Source organism: Petromyzon marinus, chromosome 78, assembly GCF_048934315.1.
Source record: "Petromyzon marinus isolate PM22_M1 ecotype Great Lakes invasive population chromosome 78, UKy_Petmar_22M1.pri1.0, whole genome shotgun sequence".
NCBI classification, from domain to species: domain Eukaryota; kingdom Metazoa; phylum Chordata; class Hyperoartia; order Petromyzontiformes; family Petromyzontidae; genus Petromyzon; species Petromyzon marinus.
Window position 1 is genome coordinate 484,868 of NC_133744.1, and position 18,749 is coordinate 503,616.

At 42.1% G+C, this 18,749-nt stretch overlaps 1 protein-coding gene across 1 annotated transcript in view; it reads right to left on the reverse strand.

The window, feature by feature from the left end:
- The window catches only part of LOC142907386 (uncharacterized), a 69,815-nt gene that overhangs the window by 39,636 nt on the left and 11,430 nt on the right, over nt 1-18,749 (reverse strand). Inside the window, exons 6-8 of the mRNA XM_076056867.1 lie at nt 14,056-14,227; nt 10,440-10,863; nt 5,453-5,817 (exon numbers count right to left, since the gene is read on the reverse strand). Coding sequence (XP_075912982.1) covers nt 5,453-5,817; nt 10,440-10,863; nt 14,056-14,227 — 961 coding nt within the window. The remainder of the gene's footprint in view (nt 1-5,452; nt 5,818-10,439; nt 10,864-14,055; nt 14,228-18,749) is intronic.

Sequence of the window (18,749 nt, forward strand, 5' to 3'; positions counted from 1 at the left end):
TGTTCTGTATGTGGAAAGGATTTTTTACTTTCTTCAGACCTAAAACGCCATCAGAGAACACACACGGTCGAGAAGCCATTCCTGTGCCCTGTGTGTGGGAAGACATTTTCACTATCAGCAGACCTTAAACGCCATAAGAGAACACACACGGGCGATAAGCCATTCCTGTGCCCTGTGTGTGGGAAGGCATTTTCACAGTCATCAAATCTGAACAGGCATCAGAAGGTCCACGATGATTGGAAACTGAAATCAAAAGGTGAAATTCAAGGTGCTGCAATGAGTCCAGACGGAGATTCCACCTTCGATCCCATGCAGTTGGATCCCGAGAGATGGCTGGATGTAATGGAGTGGCTCGAGATTCAAACCGAGAGCTAGGGGTGACTGAGAAATAATGTTGCATGTGGTTTAACCTATTAAGCCGGATTGAGTAATTTTGCTTGTAATGTTGCCCCTTACAGTTTTTGTGAGTTTCGTGACGTGGTGGTTTAATGTTATCGGATTACTTGCTTAAGTGGTGTGATAAGCACTGGTTGTGAGTGTTCAATTGCTGACAATATTGTAGTGGTTAAGTGTTCCTGTTGAGCTAAAGTTGGAATGAGTCTGTTACATCTTTACTCAACATTTTAAACGTGTTTTTTCAATAGGGTAGGTTTTTTCTTTGTCAATAAGCCACTTGAAATAACCGATTTCAGGATGTACCTTGATGAAGCATTCGTCTCACGTATTGTTTGGACTTCAAAATAGACGCACAGTGAACAAATATGGTGAACTAATAAGGACATCAATGGGGAAGGATACTTTGGTTTGGTATTCCTGGAAGTGACATGGTTTTCATTATACTGTAGCTATACTCTTTGGTTCTTTAGGTAACGTCACGTAGGTAGACCAAATAATAGATAATAATAGATCAATAATGTGATATTTTATTTTTCTACTACGTGACTTTAACGAAAGAACCAAAGAGTGGATTCCTGCAGTCACGAAAGCTTCAAATCAAGATTGTACTGTAACTGTTTGAACATAGAACGTAATCAACTTTCGATACGAGTTGTAGTAGTGTATATATTCTTGCAGATGAATAAAACATTATTTTCAACAACTGCTTGTCCGTTATTAATTTTACAACGTTAATATCGAAAACGTGTGGAGCCGAGTTTCAGGTGGAGCATCTCCGTCACAAAAGTCTGACCTATACAGTCTTCATCTTGGCTGTCTCCCCATCAACATGTGTTCCTGGAGGGGAAAGGTCCCCATTATAAATCGATTCGCAAAGTTAGGAACAATAATCATCAAGTTTACAGGGGATCACCTGTACTGTATGACATGTAAACTGTATCTCTATAAGCGATAACACAAACATAAAATTACAAAATATAAACTAGTTTAATCATTCATAAAACCAAAAACAGTTGTACGGTATTTTAATCGCATTAGAAGTATTATTATTACACCGTGGTCATATTAGAATATCACTCTGCTCATATGTATGTATAATAGTGAACGTATACATGTAATATGTATGTATACCATTTGGACTTGCGATCCGGGGGTCGGATATGCGAGCTGGGGGGTGCAGGATATGGATCTGATGAATATTATTAGAATAACACTATGGTAGTATTATAATTACACTGAGCTAGAGTGTTTTATGTAGATGCACATTGGGAGTTGTGAATGCAACCTGGGAGGTGCGCGGTTTAGAATAGCATCAAAGTGAGTATAATAACAACGTGGTTCTACTAGAATCACACTAACTACTGTTGCTGATGTTCGGGTGGCGGCAGCCGATTCGGGCTCTGCTCTTCCTTTCCTCGCCTGGATGGTGCCGCGTGACGCAGCCTCTCTGAAGTTGATGTTGCTGCTGCTGTTGTTGTTGTTGCTGCTTCTGTAGTTGCGTGAGTTCCAGTGGTGATCCGTGATGGGATAACAAACTTTTATCAAATACTCTGATCAAACGACTGTAGATAACCGATTTCAGGATGTACTTTGATGACGCGTTTCTTGGATTTCTAGCTTGGACTTCACCACAGACGCACAGTGAACAAATGTGGTGAACGAATCGGGAAATCAGTGGGGAATTATACACCGACGCTTTGGTATTCCTGGAATTGACATGGTTTACATTTAACAGTAACTGTTTGATAAAAGGACATAATAAACACTCGATACGAGTTTTTACATAAATATCCTTGCATTTGAATACAATTTTAGTTTTAACAACTGATTGTCCGTTATTTATTTTACAATCTTTGTAGCAAAAAAAGTGAGAAGCGAGTTTCAGGTGTAGCATCTCCGTCACACAAAGTCTGACCTTAACCGGCAACGTGTTGGCTGTCTCCCCCATCAACACGTGTTCCTAGAGGGGTTTAGGTTCCCCTTACAAATAGTTTAGCAACCTTACAATCCCTAATTCCGAAGTATACCGGGGATCACTTGTACTCTAAAACATGTAAACTGTAACGCTTTAAAGATAACACTAAACATTAGACGACTATAAACTATATATTTTTTATAATTTTAATAATACTCTTCGGTCCTTTCGGCAAAGTCACGTATTTAGACATAAATAATAAATCACGACGTTTCTCACGCAACACAAGCACCAGAAACGATGTCTGTAGCAGACATCGCGACTATCACGATCTTCACCTGAAGACGGGTGCTTGAGTTGCGTCCGAAACGTCGTGATTCATTTTGTTTTATTTCTACCTACGTGACTTTACCGAAAGAACCAAAGAGTATGGATTCCTGCAGTCACGAAAGCTTCAAATAAATATTAGAATATCATTAGAAGTATTAGAATCACAATGTGATCGTTTCAGAATCACACTCTCCGCATATGTATGTTTGGTGTACGTGCAAGCGAACTATGCTCGTATGTATGTGTATAATGTGTATGTATGTGATTTGTGTTTGCGAACTGGATTAGGATCGGATAAACATGATTTAGAATGCGTCTAGGCAAGGAAGGTGACTGGTTCTACTTAATCAACCAAAATTATTATAATTTATGTCATTAAACTGTGCGAGTCCATTCATGAGTAGTATTCGTTTAGCCCCGCTGGCACGAACCTATACAGCAGTAATGTTGAAACGAAGTAAACTTTAGTCGCTCAAATCTCAGCTCAGACATGATCGTCGCAATTATTTCCAAAGACGTGTGGGGTCCCGCGAAAGCAGGGCCCGGCCACGAATCGTCGGGCAGCAGAAGAAGCAGAATCAGAATTGGCTGCGTCGTCTTCGAAATGTGTCACTGCTGATGTTGTCTTTACTGTTGTTGTTGTTGCTGTTATATACGGAGGTGTCCCGTGATGGGATAACGCCTTTGATCAGACTCTGATCAAACGCACCCAATCGATGCCCTTGATCGACGCATTTGGTCAACTCTGACATTGCAAACTCTCACATGTTGAACTCTAACATCGTGAAATATAATATTATAACCTATGAAGAACAACATATCCATTGTAAAGCTATAAAATACTAAACTTGTATTGTTTTAAAACACATCAATGGAGGTGAGAGATTATAATAGCATAAGAATCATTAGAATCGCACTGTGCTCATATTAGAATCCTACTGTGGTCGTATGTATGTTAAGTGAATATGCGATCCAAGGGTAGGATATGCAGGATTAGAATAGAATTACAATTATTCGATTCCCACTGTAGTCGTATTAGAATCACACTGTCCAATGTTGGATGAATGTTTCACATCAATGGAATCGAAATGCTACATACAGTATATTGTTTATACCTTTTGGTTCTATCGGTGAAGTCACGTAGGTATAAAATAAAATAAATGACGACGTTTCGGGCGCAACACAAGCGTCCGTCATCAGGTGGGACAGCGTGGTCTGCTGCTGAGGCAGACTGTTTTAAAAGGTTTGAAATGGGTGTAGCCCTAGGGTCATAAAGAAGTGTCTGGTGCTAGTGATGTTAACGTGAGAAATTATCATGTCACTGTTAGATAGGAAAGCGGTCTCCTCGACGAGTGGTTATGTTAATGTGAGAGATGATCATGATGTTAACGTGTTATCGTTTATGGAGTTACAGTTTACATGTCATAGAGTGCATTAGGAACCGTAACGTTGCGAATAGATTTATGATGGGGACCTTTCCCCTCCAGGAACACATGTTGATGGAGAGACAGCCAAGATGAAGCCCGTTAAGGTCAGACTTGTGTGACGGAGATGCTCCACCTGAAACTCGGCTCCACACGTTTTTGCTATGAATTATGTAAAACAAATGACGGACAAACAGTTGTTAAAATAAACCTTTTTATTCATATGCAAGTATATTAACGTAAAAACTCGTACCGAATATTTACTACGTCCTCTGCTCAAACAATTACAATACAATGCAAACCATGTCACTTCCATATCATTGCCCATTGATTTCCTTATTGGTTAACCACATTGGTTCACTGTGCGTCTGACTTGAAGTCCAAGCCGTACATCAGACGAACGCGTCATCAATGTACATCCTGAAATCGGTTATCTAAAGTTGCTTATTACCAACCAAAAAAGCAAAATTACTTTAAAAAAGGTTTAAAATTCGAGCAAAAATGTAATTACAGAATCATTTCAACATTGGCTCAACGGGAACCCTTAACATTGACAATTATCAGGAATTTAACCCTCTCACAACCACTGCTCATGACACCACTTCAGCAAATCACAACAAGCTTTCGTGACTGCAGGAATCCGCTCTTTGGTTATTTCGTTAAAGTCACGTAGGTAGAAAAATAATAGATCACATTATTGATCTATTATTATTTTGTCTACCTACGTGACGTTACCTAAAGAACCAATGAGTATAGCTACAGTATAATGAAAACCATGTCACTTCCAGGAATACCAAACTAAATTATCCTTCCCCATTGATGTCCTTACTAGCTCACCATATTTGTTCACTGTGCGTCTATTTTGAAGTCCAAACGATACGCGAGACGAATGCGTCATCAAGGTACATTCTGAAATTGGTTATTTAAAGTCGCTTATTGACAAAGAAAAATTCCTATACTATTGAAAAAACACGTTTAAAATGTTGAGTAAAGATGTAACAGACTCATTCCAACTTTAGCTCAACAGGAACACTTAACCACTACAATATTGTCAACAATTGAACACTCACAACCAGTGCTTATCACACCACTTCAGCAAGTAATCCGAAAACATTAAACCACCACGTCACGAAACTCACAAAAACTGTAAGGGGCAACATTACAAGCAAAATAACTCAATCCGGCTTAATAGGTTAAACCACATGCAACATTATTTCTCAGTCACCCCTAGCTCTCGGTTTGACTCTCGAGCCACTCCATTACATCCAGCCATCTCTCGGGATCCAACTGCATGGGATCGAAGGTGGAATCTCCTTCAGGACTCATTGCAGCACCTTGAATTTCACCTTTTGATTTCAGTTTCCAATCATCGTGGACCTTCTGATGCCTGTTCAGATTTGATGACTGTGAAAATGCCTTCCCACACACAGGGCACAGGAATGGCTTCTCGCCCGTGTGTGTTCTCTTATGGCGTTTAAGGTCTGCTGAAAGTGAAAATGCCTTCCCACACACAGAACACAGGAATGGCTTCTCGACCGTGTGTGTTCTCTCATGGCGTTTTAGGTCTGAAGAAAGTAAAAATGTCTTCCCACACACAGAACACAGGAATGGCTTCTCACCTGTGTGTGTTTTCTGATGAGTTTGAAGAGTTGATGACTGTGAAAATGCCTTCCCACACACAGGGCACAGGAATGGCTTCTCGCCCGTGTGTGTTCTCTTATGGCGTTTAAGGTCTGCTGAAAGTGAAAATTCCTTTCCACATACAGAACACTGGAATGGCTTCTCGCCCGTGTGTAATCTCTGGTGTCTCTGAAGATCTGATGGCCGTGAAAATGCCTTCACACACACAGAGCAATTGAATGGCTCCTTGCTCCCGTGTGCTTGGGGCTTCAGAGAGCGTATCTGCTCCATGTGACTGCGTCTTCTGAGCGGAGTAACAGTAGCGGGTGTTATCGATAATTAAAAGTACCCTATCGTCCGCGAGGATGTTAAGCGTTGCGTTTGTGGATTTCTTTAGCTGCCAAAACAAGAATGTCACTCGCGTTTAACCGAGACGCGAAAATAGACACTTACTTGGAGATTCAGGGTGAATCGATGTCTGTAACCCGTCTGAAGATGTCCCCACGAACTCGCATATTCACTCACCATACGAAGCAAAGTCGCCTAACTGCCGACACAGCAATTGTGTTCACCAGGCTACGTTGTCTCGCGGTAGAAGGGCGATCAGCAGAGCGACGATTCGAGCGTCCAGCCTCATCAAGTTCCCTCTCGAAATGGCCTTGAGCTCTGCTTCTGAGCCGCCTTATAACTCCCCCCATAGGATCCAATCCTTTATCTTTCAGGATATTTGCATTCGATTGTTAATTTTGGAAGGTACAATCCGTATGTCTATTAACATACCGAATGGTAATGTGTCCATTGTGCTTCATGCCTTAATATGTAAGTGCATCTCATTGTGTAATTGCGCGCTTATTTTGAATAAATTGGATTAGCGCTGTAAAAACACGTTCCCCATGCCCTCCATTGTCCTCGAATTAAAGTGAATGCAGTCCCGTGGCGTTGCCCACAACCGCCGAGCTTCGGGGCTTGAGCACGTTCAGACGCGTAGTGACCACACTTGCAACACAATCACTCTAACATCAGTAACCAAAACCCGATCTGGTACATGGCCTCCGCTTGGTCTGTTTTGTATCGTTATCACTCGTCACGCAGGTAGACAAAATAATAGATCAATAATGTGATCTACTATTTTTCTACCTACGTGACTTTACCGAAATAATTGATTCCTGCAGTCACGAAAGCTTCAAATCACGATTGTACTGTGACAGTTTGAAACGTAATACAATTTCGATACGAGTTGTAACGCATATATCCTTACAGATGAATAAAAACGTATTTTAACACCTGATTGTCCGTTATTTATTTTACAATCTTTGTAGCAAAAACGTGCGAAGCGAGTTTCAGGTTCAGCATCTCCGTCACACAAAGTCTGCCCTTAACCGGCAACGTGTTGGCTGTCTCACCCATCAACACGTTTTCCTAGAGGGGAAAGGTCCCCGTTACAAAAAGTTTAGCAACCTTCCGGTCTCTAATTCCGAAGTATACAGGGGATCACTTGTACTCTAAAACATGTAAACTGTAACACTTTAATGATAACACTCAACATTAGACGACTATAAACTAGTTTTTCGAATATATAATTTATAACACCATAAACGGAGGGACACTATTACAATATCCATACTCTTTGGTTCGTTCGGTAAAGTCACGAAGTTAGAAATAAAACAAAATAAATCACTTCTAGATTTAAAGCTTTCGTGACTGCTAGGATCCATACTCTTTGGTTCTATTGGGTAAAGTCACGTAGGTGAAAATTAAATAACAAAAAATCACGACGTTTCGGCCACAACACAAGCGGCCTTTATCAGGTGAAGGGACGAGACTGTCTGGAGGACAGCGCTGGAGTGGGAGAAGCCACGCTTAGATCACGACCTTTAAGCTGTGTGAGAAGAAAAACACCAAGCGCCTTGACAAAGGAATTAGCATAGAATTTAGCATTGAAATGGCTCAATGAAATAGCTAAGTTAAAGTATACACATCCGCAGAGGTACCTCGTGAAAATAACATCGTGAAAATAAATCACGACGTTTCGCACGCAACACAAGCACCAGAAACGATGTCTGTAGGAGACATCGCGGCTATCACGATTCTCACCTGAACACGTGCGCTTGTGTTGAGTCCGAAACGTCGTCATTTATTTTGTTTTATTTCTACCTACGTGACTTTACCGAAAAAAACAAACCGTATGGCTTCCTGCAGTCACGAAAGCTTAAAATCAATATTAGAAGTATCAGAATCACAATGTGATATATATGTATGTTCGTCATTTGGACATGCGAACCGGGGGTCGGATATGTGAACTGAGGAGTGCAGCATTCGGATCGAATAAAAATGATTAGAATTACACTATGGTCGTATTAGAATTACACTGAGCTGGAATGTATGTTAAATATAAATGTTCATCGGGAGTAGCAAATACAACCTGGGAGGTGCCCGGTTTAGAATCTCATTAAAATTAATATTATAATAATAACGTGGTCCTATTAGAATCACGTCATCTACTGCTGCTGTTCTGCGGGTGGTGGCTTCCGATTCGGGCTCTGCTCTTCCTTTGCTCGCCTGGATGGTGCCGCGGGACCCAGCGTCTCTACCGACAGGCGTTGTAGCAGCTGGGTGATGGCATCCGTGAGTTTGTCAATTTTCTCTTCAAGTTGAGGCCGTCTCCCTCGTGGTCTCCTGCCTCTGGGGTGTGCTGTGGGTTGCTCATGGCCGAGGTGGAGCTGCATGTTGGATCGGGTGTAGACGTTATTTTAGTAATATATTGAAGGACAGTGTTATGTTTAGAATGCCTCTAGACAAGGAAGGTGACTGGTTCTACTTAATCAACCAAAATTATTATAATTTATGTCATTAAACATTGTGAGTTCATTCAAGAGTAGTATTCGTTTAGCCCCGCTGGCACGAACCTATACACAGTAATGTTGAAACAGAGTAAACTTTAGTCGCTCAAATCTCAGCTCAGACATGATCGTCGCAATTATTTCCAAAGACGTGTGGGGTCCCGCGAAAGCAGGGCCCGGCCACGAATCGTCGGGCAGCAGAAGAAGCAGAATCAGAATTGGCTGCGTCGCCTTCGAAATGTGTCACTGCTGCTGTTGTCTTTACTGTTGTTGTTGTTGCTTCTGTTGCTGTTATATACGGAGGTGTCCCGTGATGGGATAACGCCTTTGATCAGACTCTGATCAAACGCACCCGATTGATGCCCTTGATCGACGCTTTTGGCCAACTCTGACATTGCAAACTCTCACATGTTGAACTCTAACATCGTGAAATATAATATTATAACCGATGAACTACAACATATCCATATATGTGTATGTAAGTCAATGCGTGTGTGTGTGTGTGTGAGTCGATATTTTCGTGTGTTACTTCATGTTTGTGTATCTAAAGTCCATGTCTGTGTGTGTGAGTCCATATGTGTCTGTGGTTGCGTGTAAGTCGATGTGTGTGCGTGGGTCAATGTGTGTGTCTCTTAGTCGATATATGTGTTTTAGTCCATATGTGTGCTTAGATCGATGTGTGTGTGAGAGCCTAGGTATGTGTGTCTGTGACTCCATATGTGTGTCTGTGTAAGTCAATGTCTTTGTGTGTGTGGGTAAATGTCTGTTTGTGTAGGTCGATGTGTGTGTCTGTCTTTTTCGCCCGGGCAACGCCGGGTAATTACCGCTAGAAAATCATAAAAGCAGTGTATAGTCATTTATAATGTTTAGTGTTATCGTTAATAGTGTTACAGTTGACATGGTATACAGTACAGGTGATCTCCAGTTTACTTCGGGATTAGGGACCAGAATGCTGCGAGACGATTTATAACGGGGACCATTCCCCTCTAGGAACATGGTGATGGGGAGACAGCCAAGATACTGCTCGTTAGGGGCAGAATTGTGTGATGGAGACGGTCTACCTGTAACTCGGATCCACACGTTTTTGTTATTTAAAAATTGTAAAATAAATGACGGACAAAGAGTTGTTAAAAATACGTTTTTATTCATATACAAGAATATTTACGTAATAACTCGTGACGAATATTTATTACGTCCTATGCTCAAACAGTTACAATACAATGCAAACCATGTCACTTCCAGGAATATCAAATCATTAAAGAATCATTCCCCATTGATTTCATTATTGGTTAACGACATTTGTTCACTATGCGTCTGACTTGAAGTCCAAGCCGTACATCAGACGAACGCGTCATCAATGTACATCCTGAAATCCGTTATCTAAAGTTGCTTATGACAAACCAAAAAAGCTATATAAAATCAAAATAAACGTTTAACATTTTGAGTGAAGATGTAATTACAGACTCATTTCAACTTTAGCTCAACGGGAACACTTAACCGTGACAATGATCAGTAATTTAACCCTCTCACAACCACTGCTCATGACACCACTTTAGCAAATCACCACCTGCAAGTAACGAAACTCTCAAACACATTGTAAAACTAAAGTGTCAAAATCACTGATGTAATCAATTGTAAGGTATCACTTTGTCGAAAAGAAACACGTAAAATTATTCAATCCGGCTTGATAGGTAAACCTCATTCAATATTATTATTTCCTCATGCCTAGCTCTTGGTTTAACTCTCGAGCCACTCCAAAACATCCAGCCATCTCTCTGGATCCAACTGCATGGGATCGAAGGTAGAATTATCTTCAGGAATCATTGCAGCACCTTGAATTTCACCTTTTGATTTCAGCCTCTTAGCATCGTGGACCTTCTGATGTCTGTTCCGTATTGATGACTGTGCAAATGCCTTCCCACACACAGAACACAGGAATGGCTTCTCACCCGTGTGTGTTCTCTGGTGAATCTGAAGAGTTGACGAGAGTGAAAATGCCTTCCCACACACTGGGCACAGGAATGGCTTCTCACCCGTGTGTGTTTTCTGATGAGCTTGAAGAGTTGATGACCTTGCAAATGCCTTCCCACAAACAGAACACGGGAATGGCTTCTCGCCTGTGTGTGTTCTTTGGTGAGTTTGAAGAGTTGATGAATGTGCAAATGCCTTCCCACACACAGGGCACAGGAACGGCTTCTCGCCTGTGTGTGTTCTCTGGTGTCTCTGAAGATCTGATTGCCGTGAAAATGCCTTCACACACACAGAGCAATTGAATGGCTCCTTGCTCCCGTGTGCTTGGGGCTTCAGAGAGCGAATCTGCTCCATGTGACTGCTTCTTCTGAGCGGAGTACCAGTAGCGGGTGTTATCGATAATTAAAAGTACCCTATCGTCCGCGAGGATGTTAAGCGTTGCGTTTTTAGATTTTGTAAACTGCCAAAACAAGAATGTCACTCGCGTTTAACCGAGACGCGAAAATAGACACTTACTTGGAGATTCACGGTGAATCGATGTCTGTAACCCGTCTGAAGATGTCCCCACGAACTCGCATATTCACTCACCATACGAAGCAAAGTCGCCTAACTGTCGACACAGCAATTGTGTTCACCAGGCTGCGTTGTCTCGCGTTATAAGGGCGATCAGCAGAGCGACGAGTCGAGCGTCCAGCCTCATCAAGTTCCCTCTCGAAATGGCCTTGAGCTCTGCTTCTGAGCCGCCTTATAACTCCCCTCCTAGGATCCAATCCTTTGTCTTTCAGGATATTTGCATTTGATTGTTAATTTTGGAAGGTACAATCCGTATGTCTATGAACATACCGAATGGTAATGTGCTCATTGTGTTTCATGCCTGAATATGTAAGTGCATCTCATTGTGTAATTGCGCGCTTATTTTGAAATAATTGGATTAGCGCTGTAAAAACACGTTCCCCATGCCCTCCATTGTCCTCGAATTAAAGTGATTGCAGTCCCGTGGCGTTGCCCACAACCGCCGAGCTTCGGGGCTTGAGCACGTTCAGACGCGTAGTGACCACACTTGCAACACAATCACTCTAACATCAGTAACCAAAACCCGATCTGGTACATGGCCTCCGCTTGGTCTGGTTTGTATCCGTCATCACTCCGGAGACAAACAGCGAGGCATGGTTCGGCCAGCCACCACCTCATTTGCCGCAGCGACTTTAATAGCTGATCTCAAACAACACTGTCACCATTAGTTGTTTACGGGCTAGGGTGTTAAGCGGGCAATCAGTCGTTTTGGTATCAAGGCGTATGGGATAATAGACTCCTCTGTTATCCCATAAACACAATACACAGCAGCGGGAAGGCTGCCTTGTTGGGGAGATGTAGTTTGGGTAAGGCGCTGTGACTTGAGTTAGGTGATGTGACTGGGTGATCACACGGATTCCGAAACATAGCGGAGACGATACGATCCACTGCACTCCATCTCCCTACATGGACAACGACTCTCAGTAAAAGTAAAAAAAACATTTTTAAATACGTTTTTGAATCATGTGTATTGTATATATGCTAGAATGTGATTGTTATAATCTTTGTATGTGTATATATACTGTATATAGATATTAGATTCCATTGATACGACACAATCATCCAACAGTGGACAGTGTGATTCTAATACGACTAGTGGGATTTTAATATTTGTAATTCGATTCTTATCCTGCATATCCTACCCTTGGTTCGCATATTCACTTACCATACGTACGACCACAGTGTGGTTCTAATACGAGCCGAGTTTGATTCTAATGATTCTAATAGCATGATAATCCCATACCTCCATTTATGTGGTTATACACTATAACAGTTAATCGAATTTTAACACGTTACAATGGATAGGTTTAAGTTCGTAGGTTTTAATATTATATACTCTTTGGTTCTTTCGGTAAAGTCACATAGGTAAAAAAATAAGTCACGACGTTTCGGGCGCAACACAAGCCATGGTTCGGCCAGCCACCATCTCATTTGCCACAGCGACTTTAATAGCTGATCTCAAACAACACTGTCACCAATAGTGGTTTACGGGCTAGGGTGTTAAGGGGACAATCAGTCGTTTTGGTCAAGGCGTATGGGATAATAGACACCTCTGTTATCCCATAAACACAATACACAGCAGCGGGAAGGCTGCCTTGTTGGGGAGATGTAGTTTGTGTAAGGCGCTGTGACTGGAGTTAGGCGATGTGACTGGGTGATCACACGGATTCTGAAACATAGCAGAGACGATACGATCCACTGCGCTCCATCTCCCTACATGGACAACGACATTCTCAGTAAAAGTAAAAAAATAAAACATTTTTAAATACGTTTTTAAATCATGTGTATTGTACATATGTTACAATGTGTGATTGTTATAATCTTTGTATGTGTATATATAGTGTATATAGATATTCGATTCCATTGATACGACACAATCATCCAACAGTGGACAGTGTGATTCTAATACGACTAGTGGGATTTTAATATTTGTAATTCGATTCTTATTCTGCATATCCTTCCCCCGGTGCGCATATTCACTTTCCATACGTACGACCACAGTGTGATTCTAATACGAGCACAGTGCGATTCTAATGATTCTAATACCATTATTATCCCATACCTCAATTTACGTGGTTATACACTATAACAGTTAATCGTATTTTACAGCGTTACAATGGATAGGTTTTAGTTAATAGGTTATAATATTATGTTTCACCATGTTAGAGTTTAACAGTTGAGAGTTTACAATGTCACAGTTGATCAAATGCGACGCAGCTACTTCTGATTCTGCTGCTTCCGCTGCCCGGCTGTTTGTGGTCGGGCCCTGCTCTCTCGGGACCCCACACATCGTTGGAAATGATTGCGATGATGATGTCTGAGCTGATAATTAAGTGACTGTAGATTACTTTGTTTAACCATGACTTGATGTAGGTTAGTGTCATCGGGGCTCAGCGAATACTCCCCATGAATGAACTCGCACTCCTTCGACGGACATTGTTCTAATTTTGGTTGATCTAGTAGAGAACAAGGCACGTGCCATGTCCAGACGAATTCTTATCAACAATATTCTGCTAAAATAATATTTTTAAAAATACGTTAACACCGGATTAAACGTGCACTTCTTAACACCCTGCCTCGCATTTACGACTAAACTATTTGCATTTGCGCATAACATACATTCAAGCACAGAAACATGCTAATACGACCATTTGTTATTGTAAAATTTTAATGCGATTCTAACCCTGCACCCCCCGCAGTTCGCATATCCGACCCTCGGTTCGATTGAACGTTCACTTTACATACATATGAGCAGAGTGCGATTTTATAATACTGCTAATGAGATTATAATACCGTCCCTCCGTTAATGGTGGTATAAATTATAAAAGCAGTTGATAGTTTATAGTCGTTTAATGTTTAGTGTTATTGTTTATAGTGTTATCAGTTTACGTGTTTATAGAGTACAGGTGATCCCCGGTATACTTCGTTGATTCGTGACCGGAACGTTGCGAAACGATTTATAACGAGGAACTTTCTCCGTGCCCACCCAGACAGCTCATCCCCACGTCCTGTACAGGCCAAGTCTGCTGTGTCCGACGTGGTGGGGCGCTCCACAACGGAGACCGCACGCCAAAGGAGATGTGTTGATCCGCCCACAGTTTCCCAGCCCCTGAGGCCCGGGGTGCCTCGAGGATCTGCCACGTGCGAGGGACCGGTGCCTGGAGCCCGGTCCAAATTCTTTAAAAGAAGCCAGGGACCTGCCTAACGCTTCAACGCTGTGGACAACGTGGAAGCATGTTAGGATTATTGTTGTTGTTGTTTTAATGTTTTCGTGTTGGTGTTGTTGTTGTCGGGTGAGTAGGGTCACACGGCTTACCCCTTACAGATGAGCGTTAAGATTGTGATTGTCGGGCGTCTGGAAAATGTTGCTACAGCTGCTGCCCTGACGCACGTGGCTTCTAAAAATTGTTGTTTGCCGAGACGGCTCATTTTGTTTTAAGAGGTTGGGTGGTTGGGGGTGATGTTCAGACAGTGCGTCATCGAAGGGACAAGTGGTGACAACAGGATAGAGAGAGTTCAAGAAGGGAAGGCGAGACCAAGGGTGGAGGGAGGTTCACGCCGAGAGTAAGAGAGGTGGAGGAACGAGGTTCGGGGCTGTGTTAGTGGGGATTCGGGTCGTGGCTGGTTGCTGTCTCCTCGTCGTCGTTGCTATATCGTGACGCCGGGGTCCGAAGCCGTGTTAAAGGCTAAATAAAAGAACCCTCTATTGTCTGAGTCCGGACTCATTACAATTGTAACGATTCACAATTGCACGGGCTTATATTGGGTTTGTGTGATTATTTTATATACTGTTTATTGCTCTTTGATGCCATTGAGATGGAACATTCATCCATCAAGGGGCCAGCTTGATTCTAATACCACCAAAGTGTTATTGAAATAATTATAATCCAATCCTGATCCTGCATCTTCCGTTTCACATATCCCACCCTTGGTTCGCATGTCCATATTACATACAGACATGTTACATACATACATGTTGCATACATGTTGCATACATACATATTACATACAGACATGTACATACAGACATGTTACATACTTACGAACATTGTTGTGATTGAAAGAGGACCACGGTGTGAAGCTAATAATTCGAATGCGATTCCAATATCACACTTGAATGTACGGTGTTCTAATCTATTTATGATGTTCTTTTATAGCGTTATAATGTATAGCTCATATTGCTAGAGTTCACAACATTATAGTTTACTATAACACTAGTTTATATTGTTATTGTTATAGCGTTACAATGTATAGCTCATATTCTTAGAGTTCATAATGTTTGAGTTCATAATGTTTGCGCACTGGGAGTCGTGAATGCAACTTGGGAGGTGAGCGGTTTAGAATAGCATCAAAGTGAGTATTATAACAACGTGGTCCTACTAGAATCACGATGTCTACTGCTGCTGATGTTCGGGTGGCGGCAGCCGATTCGGGCTCTGCTCTTCCTTTGCTCGCCTGGATGGTGCCGCGTGACGCAGCGTCTCTGAAGTTGTTGTTGTTGCTGCTGTTGATGTTGATGTTGCTGCTGTTGTTGTTGTTGTCGCTGCTGTTGATGTTGCTGTTGTTGTTGCTGTTGTTGGTGCTGCTGCTGAAGTTGCTTCAGTTACAGTGGTGTTCTGTGATGGGATAACAACCTTTGATCAAATACTCTGATCAAACGCACCCCATCGAAGCGCTCGATCGATGCATTTGATCAACTCTGACATCGTAAACTCTAACATTGTGAACTCTAACACTATAACCTATGAACTGCAACATATACATTGTAACGCTGTAAAAAAAATACTTTAAACTCTTAAAGTTTTGGACAACATAAATGGAGGTCCGTAGTTATAATCGCATAATACTAACTATAATCGCACTGTGATCATATTAGAATCTAACTGCGGTCATATGCATGTTAAGCGAATGCGAACCGGGGGTAGGATATGCAGGATTAGTATCGCATTACAATTATTAATATCCCACTGTAGTCGTATTAGAATCAAACTGTCCACTGATGGGTGAATGTCATATCAATTTAATAGAAGGTACATTTGTTCAGTAAAACGCATATAAAGAGAAACAATCACACATTATAGCACATATATACATTACACGTGAATTTAAAAATATGTCAAAAACAAGTGTTCATTTAAAAACTGATAATTTCCTGGACTATGTTGGGGAGATGGAGCGCAGTGGATCGGATCGTCTCCGCTGCTGTCGACGGGGCCAAGCAGCGAGTGTTGACCTCCATTGTTTCAGAATCCGTGATATCACCCGGTCACAGCGCCTAACTCCAGTCACAGCGCCGAACCCAAACTACATCTCCCCAACAAGGCAGCCTTCCCTCTGCTGTGTATTTTAGCAATATATTTAAGAACGCTATTGAAGATAACAATTCGTCTTGAAAAGGCAGGTGACTTGTTCTACCAAAATGATTACAATTTCTTTCATTAAGGAGTGAGTTCATTCATGAGTAGTATTCACGAAGCCCCGATGGCACTCACCTACACACAGTTATATTGAAACAAAGTAAACATTAGTCGCTCAAATCTCAGCTCATTCATGGTCATCGAAATTATTTCCAAATCCGTGTGGGGTCCCGCGAGAACAGGACACGGCCACAAACTCTCACATTGTCAACTCTCACACTGTAAACTCAAACATTATGAACTCTAACAATATAACCTTTAAACTGTGTGCTATATACATTGTAACGCCATAACAATTACACTGTAAACAAGTGTAATAGTAAAATCTAATGTTGTGAACTCTATGAGCTATACATTATAACGCTATAAAATAACATTGTAAACTCGTGTTCTAGATTAGAACACACCGTACATTGAAGTGTGATATTGGAATTCCATTCGAATTATTAGAATTAGTTCCGCCCATGGCAGGGTCCGGATTGTCCGGTAGAAGTCATAGAGGTGAGACGGCCTCAGTGAGTACGAATGAGGTTGGGGCGCCGTCGTTGGTTCGTCCACCGGTCCAGCCTCAAAACTGATGTCCGTCACCACCCAGACAGCTCATCCCCATGGATTGTACAGCCCAAGTCTGGTGTGTCCGACGTGATGGGGCGCTCGGCAATGGAAACCGTACGCCAAAGGAAATGTGTTGTACCGCCCACAGTTTACGAGCCCCAGAGGCTCGGCGTGCCTCAAGGATCCGCCACGTGAGAGGGAGCGGTGCCTGGAGCCCGCTCATATTCTTCACAAGAAGCCAGGGACCCGCCTAACCCTTCAAGGTTGTGGTGCGAACCCTTGACGCCCGGAAAGGCACAAGATTCCATCATGGGCGAGGCACCGGTCGGCGAGAAGCCGGTCAAAATGCGCAAAGTTGCGCTTGTAGGATCCACACCCAACACACGGACAATAGAAGGGTCCCCTTGGACAACGTGGAAGCGTATTAGGATTTGTGTGTGGTTGTTGTTTTGTTGGTTTCTTGTTGTTGTTGTCGGGTGAGTAGGGTCACACGGCTTACCCCTTACAGATGAACGTTAAGATTGTGATTGTAGCGGCGTGGGAAAAATGTTCCTACAGCTGCTGCCCTGACGCACGTGGCTTCTAAAAATTGTTGTTAGCCGAGACGGCTCATTTTGTTTTAAGATGGTTGTTGTGAAGACAGTGCCTCAACGAAGGGACAAGCGGTGACAACAGGAGAGAGAGAGTTCAAGAAGAGAAGGCTGGACCAAGGGTGGAGGGAGGTTGACGCCGAGAGAGAGTTGAAGGAACGAGGTTCAGGGCTGTGTTAGTGGGGATTCGGGTCACGGCTGGTTGCCGTTAAGGCGTCGTCGTTGCTATATCGTGACGCCGGGGTCCTAAGCCGCGTTAGAGGCTAAATAAAAAGAACCCTCTACAGTCCGGAATCATTACAATTGCAAGTATTAATAATCTCACGGACTTGGGTTTGTGCGTTTATTTAAACATTTATATATACACGGATATTGTGTAGTGCTATTCGATGTCATTCAGATGTAACATTCATCGAGCTGATGATGATTGCTTGTGTTACAGTCGAAACGTCGTGAGAATTGTATTGTTTAATATTTGTATTATTTTATTGTTTCCCTTCAACGTGACTTTACCGAAAGAAACAAGAATATGAATCCCTGCAGTCACGAAAGCTTTAGATCAAAATTCATCCAGCTGTCAAAGTCCTGATTCTAATATGACCATAGTGCGATTCTAATAGTTTCAATGGGATTCTAATCATTGCAAATCCAAAGTCGCATTAGCAACTCCCGATTCTCATTTACAAATATCAAACATTCGAGCAAAGTGTTATTCTAATAATTAATGCATTTCTAACTCTCACCCCAGTTCGCGACTGGGGTGAGAGTTACTTTGGGAGTTACTTTGGGATTTTCGACAGGTACGTTGAGAAACGATTAACAACGGGGACCTTTCCCTCAAGGAACATATCTTAATGGGGTAGACAGCCAATATGCTGCCGGTTAAGGGCAGATTTGTGTGACGGGGATCCTCCACCTGAAATTTCAACGCGTTTTTGCTTTAAACATTGTAAAATAAATAACGGACAAAAAAATTGTTAAAAATATGCTTTTATTCATCTGCAAAAATATTCACTTAAAACTCGTATCAAATGTGTGTTACGTCCTATTTTCAAACAGTTACAGTTGAATGGAAACCATGTCAATTTCAGGAACACCAAAGCGTCAGCGTTTCATTC